The following is a 14,088-nucleotide window of genomic DNA, read 5'->3' on the forward strand; positions in this document are numbered from 1 at the left end:
GCTTTCCCCGTGCCGGGTACTTTCGTAGTATGTAGTAACATAAAAAAAAATAACCTGAGTTGCTCCTTAAAATTGAAATCAAATTAATTTTTTCGCAAGTAGTTATTTCTTAATAAAAACATAACTTTGATTATAAAGTCTTTTTTTTTATTTTTTTATTTTTTTTTAAGAAATTCAGATAGGGGTATAGTAGTACACAATAGCCGAGCCTGGTGGAATGGTGTTCTTGCGGGACTACAATTCCGTGGCGAGTTCTTGTGGCGGCTCGCCAGTCGCCGGGATTCGGACATATTCGGACTTTTTTCGTCGCCGGATTCTCGAGATCGGGGACCTCATCGACAATCTTCGGGCGCTTTTTTTTTTTTTTTGTCTTTTGGTTTTTATCCGCAATCCTGCAAAGTGGTTCGCGGTTGTGCTAGTGTCGCCTGCTGGGCACACTACCGTCGTGGATGGTCACATTTATATATTTTTTATCGGTATTGGCTGCTCCTGCAGTAAAAAATCGTTTTATGTTAGTTCCTATGGTGGTTCCTTAAAATATTTAAGGAAGTTAAAAACATTTCGGAGCTGGGTGGATAGGTAGTAATATAAAATATATAACAGTTTTGCTTTTTTTTTTTTTTTTTTTTTTTGGCCTAAACAGTTAAGAGATTTAGTGTGCTGTCAGTTTTAGAAATTTTGGTTAGGAAGCCTTGTTCCGAACGAGGCTCTGCCTTTCCCTGCGTCCCACGCGCGCCTGGTACTTTTGTGATCTTTGCGTGCTGTGTACTTTGCAATATATGTCAGATACTATTAAATTTTTTTTAGTAATATAAAATAGATGAAACATTTGCTGATTTTTTTTACTTACGCTTATTTTTTTTTTTTGGTCGAGCGAACAGTTGAGATGTTTAGTGTGCTGGGACGGGAAGCCTTGTACCGAGCGAGGGCGGGGCAGACTACATGAGCTGGGAGGGGGCGGTGTGTGTGTGTGGCAGTGTTCTTTTCTGCCCGAACAGTTGAGATGTTTAGTGTGCTGGGACGGGAAGCCTTGTTCCGAGCGAGGGCGGGGAGGACTGTAGTTGGGAGGTGGTTGTGTATGTGTGGCGAGGCGAACTGCTTCAGCACCTGTAGCTGGGAGGGGGTTGTGCGGCAGTGTTCGACGGGGGAGCGAGCCAGCACCTGGCCGCGCGCTCGGAGCCGGAGCGCGACGCCTGGCTGCAGGCGGTGCAGCTGGCGGGCTACGAGTGCATGCGCTCCCAGCTGCTGGCGCTGCAGCAGCGGCTGGAGCGGCGCCGGGGGCACCGCCCGGACCTGGACGTGCGCATGTGGCGCCTGCGCAAGGGCAGCTCCCTGGGTGAGTCGGGGAGCTGTTTCGGCATGTCCCAGAGTTTGCTTGGAAAGTAAATTTGAATTTGTTTGGGGCATGTCCTAGAGTTTACTTAGAAAGTATATTTGAATTTGTTTGGGCATGTCCCAAAGTTTGCTTAGAAAGTAAATTTGAATTTGTTTGGGCATGTCCCAGAGTTTGCTTGGAATCCTGAAAATGTCATGGAAATTTGGAACTAGGGGAAGTCAGGGAAATTGAAATTTGGTTAGGCAAGGTCAGGAAGCTCACTTGGAATCCTCAAAATGTCATGGAAATATGAACTGGTTAGGAAAAAGTCAGGGAAATTAGGAATTTTTTAGGGTAAGTCGGGGAGTTTCTTTGGAATCTTGAAAAATCTCACAGAAATTGGTACTTGTCAGGGAAAAGTTAGGGAAATTTGGAAATTTTTTAGGGCAAATCCCTGAAAATGTCTTAGAAATTGGTACTTGTCAGGGAAATTGGAATTTGTTAGTGTAAGTTGGGGCTTTTCCTTGGGATTTTGAAAATCTCACAGAAATTGGAACTTGTTAGGGAAGGTCAGGGAAATTGGAATTTTTTTAGGGCAAGTTGCGGAGTTTACTTGGAATCCTGGCAAACGTCGTGGAAATTACCCAAACGACTGTAATTTGAGGAGAAAATGCCACTATCAAATCTGCCATCACCTAGACTGTTAAAGTATTTTAGAACCAGATCCAACTACGGGGTTGGTAGAGGCAGGTATTATTTATTTCTTTAAGAAAGTTCAAAATAGACAAAAAAATTTCACTTATGTGTGGTTGCCCTGACTTCTTAAAATGAAATGATAGTGTGGTTTATTATGCTAAAAGTAGATTTTTTGGGTGTATCATTTTATCAGTTATAGCTAAAGCCGGGGGGTGGGGGGGGGGAATAAAATTTAATGTTGCGTGACTTCACCATCGCGGCATTTTTTTGTTGTTCCTGCTAAAGGACATAAAAAATTATCTAGCTTTAAAAAAAAGAGGGTGTGGGAGGGGCCCTCGAAGATGTGCCCTCTGGAATACATTTCGTTGACTTATTTCACGGATAAAAGCAAACGAGGTGCTTCTCCGACACGACTTATGTCGTGAATAAAAGCAAAGCAAACGGGTTCTCGGACGCGACTTATTGAATAAAAGTAAACGAGGTGCTTCTCCGACACGACTTGTGTCGTGAATAAAAGCAGACGAGAGGGCGTGTGCCGTGTGCTGCAGACCCCAGCGAGGTGCCGCTGTGCGAGGTGACGCTGTCGTGCGACAACCTGCTGTGCGACGGGAACGGCCGGCCGCCCAACCCGGTGCTCATCGTCCACGTGTGCCTGCAGCCCGACGGCGTCTGGGCCGAGTACGCCAGGACGGAGGTGGTGCAGGTAGGCACGTCTCCCGTCGCCCTCGCCTCGTCGATCCCCAACACATTCCTATATGAATTTAGACGTTCATTATTATTATATTTAGTGATTTTTCACTTTCGAGATTACGTTATTGTACTACTTTGAATTAAAAACGGACTTCCGGTTACAGTGAGTCATTGCCACATTCAAAGTTTATTAGGTAAAAATTATAATTTCATGCATAATATACACAGGTGTATCAAGAATGTTACATATAAAACAGTGGACATTTAGTTCTCTATAGTTATTTCTTACGAGTAACAGTATTTACGATATTCTTTGTGCTCCAGTGTGCTTCTTTTTTTTTTCTACTACATTTTCCCATATCTAAGCATCTATTGAAAATGAGTCTGTGAAAGGAAGCTCGTAGTGGAATGTAATGAAGTATTCTCCTAGGATTCAGTTCAGAGTAGAGATGCGCGGCAGGGGAGGACATATATGCGTGTGTGTCTGTGTCGTGCCCAGAGGAGCAGCAACCCCAGCTTCCTGAGCACGGTCAGCTTCCGCGCGAGCGACGGGCTTGGCGCGGACTCGCGGCTGCGCGTCACGGCCCTCGACGTGCGCGAGCGCGTGTCGCGGACGGCCGCGCCCGTCGGCTCGGCCGCGGTGGCGCTGGGCGCCGTGCTGGACGCGGGCCGCTTGCGCGTGCCCCTGCGTTCCGGCGCGGGCACCACGGTCGGCTTCCTCTCCCTGGCCGCGTGGGACCTGGAGCCGGAGGGCGGGGGCGGCAGCACGGAGTCCACGCCGTCGCGCGGCGCGCCGGCGGTGAGCGCTCACGCTTCGCCGAACAACGATAACATGGACGGTGTCCGGGTAAAAGGTCACAAGTCAAGAATTCACTTTTTTGGCAGGAGAAACAAGAAAAACTCCTAGATAGAAATTGAATTTAAATACTTAAATTTTTCTTGCATTATTCTTTTATTTTTACCAACATATTTACCAACACAGTTGCCAATTATTAAAAAATGCATCACATATTCTAAGTATACTTAAGAGTTTAAGTGACTTGTCGACTAAAAAAAATCACCAAAATTTGACTTGTTACCTTTTGCCAGGAGACCGTCCATATTATACGTGAATGAAAAGTTTGATGTAACCTTTAAGTAATCCACGGCTGAATTTACGATTTTTTGTAAAATGTTGCAACTTTTAACATTAAAAAAGAAAAGCGAGAAGGGCTTACGATCCAGTCTTTGCTTCTCCGTGGATGTGACCCCTGTTAGTCATAGTTCTTGAAGAAAAATTTGCCTGTCGGTGGTTCATAGCCCTCTTCGCCATCAGTACGACCTTGAATTTGGTCATTTTGCTAATTTTTTTGGCACACTTTTAAGTCCCATTTTCCCCTAGTACCTTAAATGCTTGTTTGCGTGTACATACCTTACATGATATACCTTAGAATACCTTCTTTCAACCAGTCAAAACCAGAATGTTCTAATTGTAATAGACAAAGTACAGCATTAATATTTCGAAACCCTTAAAATACACACATTTTCATACGTTTTCGTGTAGAAAAATTACGCCTGATTTCAATATGGCTGCCAATGAAAAATTTTAAAAAATTTGTTTTGTACTGTTAAATAGTTGGTACATCTATGGTGTGAATGTAAAAATTTAATAAAATAGTCATGCAACCCGATAATTTAAATTTTGGGCGATTTCACTTGGAATGACCCGGCCGCCTGGACACAAGTTGGTGCTGGGTGCTGCTAGAATTCACCAATTTTCCGGATGAATCGTTTAACTTCCGTATAGTCGCAGAACGAGGTGGTGTGTCACGAGGGGATACTGCGTGGGCCCGGCAGGTGATGTGCCACCGGCGGTCGCAGTCCTTGCCGCCGCGGCTCAACGCCAGGCTGAAGCTCCCGCACCAGGGACAGCTGGCGGCGCTGTTCGCCAACCCCCACCTGCAGACCTACCACTTCCACTCGGGCCTGGGCGGGGACATCTGCGCGCACGAGCTCATGGCCGAGAGCCGGCTCTGCTTCCGCTTCCCGCAGCAGCTGCTGTGAGTCCGGGCGAGTCTCGCAGACTGTCACCTTGCAACGACTCAGGGGCGTGCCCAGGAGGGGGGGGGGGGGTGTCAGGCAGGAGGCCAGGGCCTTTCCGAGGGGTCCGTGGGTCCTCTCCCGGGAAAATTTTGAAAAATATGTGTTCAATATTGCTGATTTAGGCTATCTAAAAATACAAAAATACTGTTTAATGAAACATTTATGCTTGTGTCGTTGAATTAATTTTAATATCGTACTAATTATTTTTTATTTTTTTATTTTATGAATTTAATATTAAAATATTTTTAGCCCTGGAGGGGGGGGGGGTTGTCCGGTCCCGATCTCATCCTCCCCCCCCCCCCCCTCCCAGGCACGCCCCTGTGTAACGTCGATATTATCTTTGAAAGATTTGTGCAATGGGAGTGCATTACTTGACGTAAGCTTTTGTACATACGCCATTGCTAAAGCACTGCTTAATTTGTGTTTTCTTGTCTTTTGTGTTTTTTTTTTTTGTAGTTTTCTTTTACAGATATACATACATGTGCTCAGCAATGGCGTATGTCCAAAAGCTTACATAAAGTTATAACATTAATATACCGGTAAATGGTCAATTTTTTGAATGAACCTATTTACTTATGATTATATTATAGAGTGAGTAAAATGGTGGCTCATCTTTAAACAATCCATGTCTTGTGAAATCAAAATTTAAAATGTTAAAAATAGCAAAAATATATGTATGTTTATGGCATTGGATGCTTAGTGATAATGTGTGGTGGCATTACGTGCTCAGCGAATGGTTGTGGCATGGTGTTCTGCGCCGTGTGTGGTGCTAGGGACAAGATCTACGGTGCATTGCGATAAAACTGAAATAACACCACAAAGCGTGACGAGACATAACATTTAACACCGAAATGCAAGTTAAGTACACCATTTAGTGCCAAAACGTTAACCAACAACTTGAAATCAAACAGCAACTTGACAAAAACTCCAAGTTACAAAAAAAAATATTTTATAATGGTAAATTCATTGAATGTATTTTATTTACTAAGATCTATGAATGATGTACGAAAATGTACAAACTAAATGGGTTGAAAACAAATTTAATATTATGCTGCATATTTTCAAATTAATTATTATTATAGTGCATCAGGTGTTGATCACAGTGAGACTATTTTGTTGCAATAAGTATTGAGAAATGTTTTAGTTTCATATTTGTTGAATAACACACTATTTTTTTTTAAAATGAAAAACGACAGTATGTAAAAGAATAAGAGCGGTAACCCTGAAATCTCCGGAGGTTGTCCCAGGAATAAAAGTAACCCCCAAATCTCCTGTTTTTAAAAATGGAGGTTGTCCCTGGAATGAAAGTAACCCGGAAAATCTCCTATTTTTAAAAACGGAGGTTGTCCTAGGAATGAAAGTAACCCGGAAATCTCCTGTCTTTAAAAGCGGAGGCGGTCCCAGGAATAAAAGTAACCCGGGAAATCTCCTGTCTTTTAAAAACGGGAAGTTGTCCTAGAAATAAAAGTAACCCGGAAATCTCCTGTTTTTAAACTAAATGGGTTGAAAACAAATTAATATTATGCTGCATTTTTTCAAATTAATTATTATTATAATAGTGCATCAGGTGTTGATTACAGTGAGACTTATTTTGTTGCAATAAGTATTTAGAAATGTTTTAGTTTCATATTGGCTCGAATAACACACTTTTTTTTTGTTTTAAAGAATAAAAGACAGTATGTAAAAGAATAAGAACAGTAGTGTCTTTAAAGATGGAGGTTGTGCTAGGGAATGAGAGCGTGTGCAGTGTTCCAACATGGTGCCAGCTGTAAAGAGCTGGGGCGCGGGTGATTTAAACTGTGTCTACAACTCGGCCCGGTACAAGTGCCACAAAGTCAACTCACAACACAGTTCTACATATGCAGGAGTTCACGCTAAGTACCAAACGTCCCAGGGAATGAGAGCGTCGGTGTGGTGTGTGGCGTGCGCAGGGACGTGTGGATCCATGAGGAGAAGGAGCTGCTGCAGGAGGTGGCGGGCATGGGGGAGATGACCGCGCCCTGGCACGCTCGCCAGGTGGAGCTGCTGGATCGCCACCTGCACCTGCTGCACCTCTACTCCCAGGCCAGGGAGAACCTGCAGGCCCACAGGGGTGCGTTCAACCCCCTGCACATCCCTCTCCCTTCTTCTGGCCCTCCATAGCACTAGTGCATGCAGGGAGAGTGTTTACCATCGAACGGTACCGCTCCCTTGTTCTAAAGTTGAATCCATGCTTCTACCGGAGGACCACGCAAAGTAATTGCGACTGATATAAGTCCACGGAATTGTCCGCGCACACGTCACCGCACCGGTCCTGCATCCCGCAACACGTGTTGTGTGCACGGCACACCCATTGTTCCCGGTAATCTTCAACCAACCACCGAAGTTACTCCAAAGTTCCGCACATGAGCTCTCTAAAAACACAAACCGAACAGACAAAAAATGGCGCCTGGTAACGGTATTCTTCCAGTCAGTGTCACCAACAACTCAAAGTTAAATTACCTCCTAACATCATTTATAGACTAGTTTATACGAAACAGAGTGATAAGAGCGTACATAAAGAAAAATACAGAACAACTAAACAAATTGCTAGTGTGTGTACTTCCATCACCATCCAGTGCAATATTTTCATTTTTTTTACTAAACTAATAATAAGAATTAATAATTATAAAAGCTTTATGGTAAACCAAACCCAAATTGTCGTCTGTTTCTGGTTTTGTGTGTGTGTGTGTTGTTGAACGCATCCCAACAATATTTTTTTCTTGTATAGCATTCCATCCTTCCCCTCCTTTCCCCTTCCTCTCTCTCTCTCTTCCTTTCCCCTTCCCTCTCCGACCTCCCCTTCTTCCTCCACTTCCCCCTCGCCGTGCCGACCTTGCGCACTCTTGACGAGTGTCGTCTCACTAGCGGGGACGATGTTACACACACACCACGTAGCACCGAAGTGCGAGTTTTATCACGGAACTAAGTAGCATACAACCAAAACTTTAATTCAAATCATAAAAATAGAAAATAATAATTTTTTTTTTTAATTTTTTAAAATTGAAAGAATGCTATTATTTCTGGACGAAAAAAAAAGATTGCACCCGAAATGCATGGAGGAGGAGGAAAAAATTTAATCTGATTTGATTTGTAGTGTGTTGAATCGTTTTTAAACTGCACGTGTTCACCGGATCTTGCTGCAGTCTCCCGATACCAGGATTGATCGTTTTCTTCTACTCTGTTCCTACTGACTATAGAGAGGCGAACCTGACTAGCGTACCAAACTCTTTAACTCCGCATCGTACTCGGACTCGTCGCAGTCCCGCCGGAGAAGTGTCTGCCACGGCTGGCAGATGTGCGTTCCGGGTGAGTCGAAGCTTCCTTCTCTGGCACCGAGAGTTTGCGCTCGGCTGCTGTTCGGCACGATGAACGAGGCCCGACTGCCGCGGTGCCTCTCGGACACCAACTGCCTGAGCTCGATCAACTGAAGGCCTGGGAGTCATGTTGGTATGGGAGGGGGTTCCGGGAATCACCGGACACTTCCAGGAATTCCAGCCTGGTGGGAGAGGGGGTAGATGGGGGGTTGCAGCCGGTCAGAGAGGGTCAGCCAGCTTCGCCGGCGCTCAGAGTGGTTGCCTCGGGCGTGGTCGCCCTGGCAGCGGGCGACGCGTCTGTGGTCGGCAGCGCTGGCTGTCTCGGCCGTCCACGGCGGCCCCTAGGGAGGGGCTGATGGCTTCAGAAATACGGACATGCGTGATACGTTGCGCGTGAACAGTATTCTGCTAATAGACTCACACTGTTCCGCTAGCAGACGTACAGTATTTCGCTAGCAGACGTACGGTATTTCGCTAGCAGACGTACGGTATTTCGCTAGCAGACGTACGGTATTTCGCTAGCAGACGTACAGTATTTCGCTAGCAGACGTACGGCATTACGCTAGCAAAAATATGGTTTTCTACAAGCTGATGTTCGGTATTCCACTGGCAGACATACGGTGTTCTGCCGGCAGATGTATGGTGTTCCACTAGCGGGTGTACGGTGTTCCACTGGGAGACTAACAGCACGTGTGGTTGCGCGTGCAGGTAGCTTCTTCAAGCCGAGCTCCAGGAAGAACGACCGGGTGCTGGAGTTTGCCCCGGTGAACCTCCACCTGCAGCGGCTGTGGGTGCAGAACGAGACCTTGCGCAAGAGCAGCTTCTACGACGTGGTCACCGTCGGGGCGTTCACCGCCCACTCCCACAAGTCCAAGAACGGGGGCCTCATCAGGTGCGTTCGCGTCCGCGCGGCTCCTGCTCTTACGCGATCTCGGCGGGTATCCGAGAGTGAAAGAACCTCTTCATTTCGAAACGACTGAAATGAGAACGGGAAACAACACATTTTTGAGCATCAATAATACCTTCAGTTATTAAAAAAAATGTAATTTTCTTTTTTGAATTGTGAATTTTCTTTATTTGAAAAAAAAATCATGATGTATGTTTCAAAGATATTCACGAGAGGAAAAAAAATTTTTTTTGTTAAAAATGATCACCACAGAAAAATTAATACATAAAATTTCCTTAAATTTATTTTTTATGTTATCAAAGTACTATATTTAATTAATTTATTTAAGATTTGTTACATGCCTACCCATGGCTTATAATAGACTTGGATGGTAGGCACAGAAAAAATAGCACTAATACATGCAGAGAAGGATAAGAGTGTACGTAAAGACAAATACAAAACAACTAAAAAAATTGCTATGTGTACTTTCATCACCATCTAGTGCAATATTTTCATATTTTAACAAATTTTTTACTAAACTAATAACACAAATTAATAATTTAAAAGGTTTCTGTTTATGGTAACCAACCAAATTGTAATCTGTTTCTGGTTTTGTGTGTGTTGTTGAATGCCTCCCAACAATATTTTTCTTGTATATTTTTTTTTTCATTGACATTTGTTTTCCATGCTATACCAAGAGTTGGTATCAGGAACAATCATAGTTTTTCACTCGGGTGCGATTATAGGTGAACTAACTCGTGAGGGATGTTGAGTCCAGGCTGACTGGACGACTGGAATTGCTTTCCCGCAGGTTGTTGCAGCAGTTGAAGGAGTCTCCGATGAAGAACAGTGCCTACCAGCGTCCCAACAAGATTGCCATGGCCCAAGATGCCATCCAGGTAAAGCTGTGAGCATTATGCAGTTTTGTTTATCGTTGGCCTAATTAACAAACCACGTAACTCACATTACCTACTTTTTACAGGAGGAACAAAAAACTGTTTTATTCAATAATGAAATGTAAGTAAGTAATTCAAATGCTTAAAAAATAGTATTTAATTATTTTGAGAGATATGTATGGGCCACATTGTTATGTAATTATTAATCTTATTAATTAAAGTGGAGTTACGAGGTTAGGACAAGGTAAGTTAAGGAGTTATGTGGTTTGTGTAAAAAAGATGAGTGGTTTGCAAAATTTACATTTGTAGTTATGTGGTCTGATTAGGGTACTGTAGTAATTAGAATAAAGGAAAAAAAATTGAAATAAGAGAAATTAGAATGCTATTTTACTTATTAAAACATCCAAAAATTTCAAACATAAACCACAAAATGTTAGTTGTGGTGATAATTATTGTAACTTTTCATGGATTAAAGCAGCTATTTAAAAAGACAATTTATCATAAAAGGAGTGATAGTCCCGTGGTATTGTCATTTTTAATTCTTGTAGATGGTTGTATTCTGCCACTTTACTATCCAGCAAAACTCTTGGTTCTGGTAACTGATTTTTCTTGTAAACTTAAGCTACCACAATCATTTCTTGTCCATTGTTCACCTTTTGACTTAACTCCGGTGCATCCATTGGTACCTTGTTACAAAGTATTGAGCTGAACTCATCAGAGTTTTCAATTTGGCTGAAAGTAGTTTCACTTAAACTATAATCATGTTCTGTATGTGTCATTATACTAAAGTTTTTATGTTCTAATTCTTCAAGAGCCCCAATTGCTTCAGCTTCTGAAAAGTGTAGGTTTTTAGGAAGACTTCCAAAACTATCAGAATTTGTATTGGATTCATTCAAGTTCACTGTAGTTTCTGGAAATATTTGAATGAGGGTCCCATTTTAATCAACAATGAATGTGTCTGCATTAAAAATATTATTAACAATGACATCTCCCTTGTTGATATTTGAAGTAGAATTCGTACAGTCTTTACAATCTTTGTTTTCGACTTGCGGTGACGAAAAATTTTCGCCATCTCCCTTGTTTAATTGTGCAGCTGCTAGTTGCAGTATTTTTTTGGTTCTTGAAGACATGTTCGAACTGAAAAGAAACAGAAACGTATTTAGTAGTCAGTTTAGTAAACCTAATACTGAACACTTAACACCTGGAATATATTTCATTAGAAATATTAATTTTAAATGAACCCTGTATCTCCAGTTTCATTTTGAAGCCAAACCTCGTAACTCCATTAACAGCAAATTAACAAACACTGCAACTCCACTCAATAAAACTAAACATAAAATAATGTTTTTCCTTTGTATAATCCATTTGAAACTATTCTTTACATGGATAAAATCTGAACACACTAAATAACAATTTTATTTCAAGAATTAATTTGTATTGAATAAAAACATGTAACTCCATTTAAACTTAAAATTAACCTACAACTTTGTAATGTCAACAAAACACGTAACTCACATATTCTATTTAAAGGTTATTTTTCAACTTAAATTTAACATTCATGGTGAATTTATGCTAAAATAATCTCAATTATGCTACTTACCTTCAAAAACATGTCATTAGGCCTCCAAACACTAAACGAATTGTACAAATCAAAGAAAAACCCAAGCACTGCACAGACACCACACCTTTTCATTAGAACAGGTTACCAACACTAGGAGTTACTTGGTTTGCAATAACAAAATTCCCTCCTGAAATATACGTGGTTTGTTTTCCCCTTTTATTAATATGAAATAAATTTTTTGGAGTTATGATATTTGACATAGGTGTACAGGGACCATAAAACATAATAAAGGCATGAAAACCCCAAAATCGATTTTTGTGGAGTTACGTGGTTCGTTAATTAGGCCAACGTTATATTAAAATTTATTAGAAAACCTTATAATAAAGTAGAGTTACCTGTCTGTAGTTCACGTAGTGCGGAGACAAAATAAACTAAAGCCGTGAAATTTTGTTATGTAGATTGTCCAGGGAAAATTCATTAGCAATTGAAAACTTTTTTTTTTCCAAATTTTTTCCCCAATACATTAGTGATCCAATACCACTTTTTCTTTTGTTGTCTCCCCGCTTGTATCTAATATCCTTTCCTTTTTTCCCTTAAATTTAAAGTAAAATTTTTTGAAGGGTTAGTACCAACACGAGACAAGAGTGGTACTACTAGATAGCAAATTCCTAAGTTAGGCGTCACTATAACAGTACACTCTCAAATCGGTTAAACTGATAAAAATGTTGTGTGACACTATAAGGTGACAACCTAACTTGCTGGCTCAAACTTTATATGACACATATATAAATATTTGATGTGAGTTGCCTCATTATTTGGTGTAAGAATTAGTATTCTCCCTTCTGTTAAGAATTATCAGAACAAATCCTGAATAAATACTGTTTGTATCCGATTCTTCAACAGTTAATAAGTTTGATTTGATATTCGTAGAGCCACGATTATATGGTAATGCGCGATAAAACGAAATAACACCGAAAACCGCTTGAAAACACGAAATAAAACGAAATTTTGCGAAATCCGCGATATGTCACGAAAGTTCGTCTATCCTGATTATTTACGTTTTTTTTTTCCATTCTGTAAGGACAATTCACTATCTTCAGCACAATCAAATATTTCTTACAGTAACTAGCAGCCATATATATTATATGCGACGGTGATTCATTATAGATTTTAAAATGAAGTCTCGGAATTAACGTAATATTTTCTTTAAACGGTAATCTTGTGTACCATAATAATTTAAGATGTTGATAACTATGATACAATGGCCGCCGTTCACTTTCTGTAAATACAAAAATAACAAACGTCCAAAATATGTTTTTCTAAGATTACGTTTTTAATCATTACAATATTACACACTAAAGCGCATTGCTTTTACTGTTTATTTAAAATAAAGTACGTAGGCTACGAAAATAAAATTAACCCTGCTTAACGTAACGATTGTAAATAATAAATAGTACATGTTTATGTCGGTATTAATTTTCACGTACGTATGTTGGTATTCGGTATGCGTTTGTATTCGCATCTATTCTCCATTGTTTTGATCTATCCAGCACGGCAAGTTTTTGCATATTGAGAGGTTAAATTCTTCCTATGTGATTAAAATTTTTTTGATAATGCCTAAAACGACCGATCGAAAGAATTTTCCAGCGAAGGATTTTATATCAGTGATAAAATTTTAATGTGCAAATTCTGTAACTGCAGGCTAGACTACGAGAGACGCGATACGCTTGTGAAACATGTCGCGAGTGAGAAACATAAGCGTTTGAGGCAAAACTCATCTGTTAAACGACATCCTTGTCTAAGAGTCTTTAATGCCATTAATTTGCTGTTCAACCCAAGAAATGTGAGTAGGGTTAGCATAGAAGATGCAAACCTACAGAAGTCTCTGCATAACTTGCCTTCTGTTTCCCATCTTCCCGTTGATACATTCATACATGGCTATGTTGCTTTCAAAAAAAAATTGAGGTTGAACTTTCATTGCCAGAAACAAGCCAAATTGATGTTGCAAAGGTACTTTGCTCCCTTAAGGGGGACTACAGTGAATTTTCTCAAGCCAGTTTAAGGGCAATCTGGTTCCCAACATCAAATGTTGATGCAGAACGTTTATTTTCCAGGTACTCACTGGTAGTTAGTGACAGAAGACGTCTCACTTCAGAAAATGCGGAAAATTTAACTGATAGCATTTCAATAAAACCGTCTTAATAGTAACTTTGGAAGTGCTTAATTGTGTAATTTTGTAGTGTATGTGATTGTAATTAAGTCGTGAAATTTTTAGTAGTTATTTAAAAGTTTGAATTTATGAATTTGCAAATGAACTTAATTATCTGTGAATTTGCAAATGAACTTAATTGTAATTAGATCATGAGGTTTTAGTGTTTATTAATATTTGTTTTAATAAATTTGCATGTCGTACAGAAAAGCAAGAAAATTTTGCCGTGGGTATTTTGAGCAAAAAAATAAAACCATATAACACCGAAATCTTTATTTCTTTACACCGAAATTTGTCTTAAAATAACACCACAAAATCTTTACTCTAGATATTCGTTATTGCAACATTATTTAAATTTCCCTGAGCACCAGCTAACCTTACTTATACTAATGACTACTGCCTGACCAATGAAAGTTAT

The 14,088-nt window shown here is 40.6% G+C and overlaps 1 protein-coding gene across 2 annotated transcripts in view; it reads left to right on the top strand.

The window, feature by feature from the left end:
- LOC134540547 (inositol polyphosphate-4-phosphatase type I A) overlaps nt 1-14,088 on the top strand; it is a 44,810-nt gene that overhangs the window by 8,440 nt on the left and 22,282 nt on the right. For both annotated transcript variants that reach the window (XM_063383355.1, XM_063383354.1), the window contains 7 exons: nt 1,136-1,336; nt 2,560-2,714; nt 3,201-3,500; nt 4,538-4,740; nt 6,715-6,875; nt 8,827-9,010; nt 9,816-9,903. In XM_063383355.1, coding sequence (XP_063239425.1) covers nt 1,136-1,336; nt 2,560-2,714; nt 3,201-3,500; nt 4,538-4,740; nt 6,715-6,875; nt 8,827-9,010; nt 9,816-9,903 — 1,292 coding nt within the window. The remainder of the gene's footprint in view (nt 1-1,135; nt 1,337-2,559; nt 2,715-3,200; nt 3,501-4,537; nt 4,741-6,714; nt 6,876-8,826; nt 9,011-9,815; nt 9,904-14,088) is intronic.

The sequence above is a fragment of the Bacillus rossius genome, chromosome 17, assembly GCF_032445375.1.
Source record: "Bacillus rossius redtenbacheri isolate Brsri chromosome 17, Brsri_v3, whole genome shotgun sequence".
Taxonomy (NCBI): domain Eukaryota; kingdom Metazoa; phylum Arthropoda; class Insecta; order Phasmatodea; family Bacillidae; genus Bacillus; species Bacillus rossius.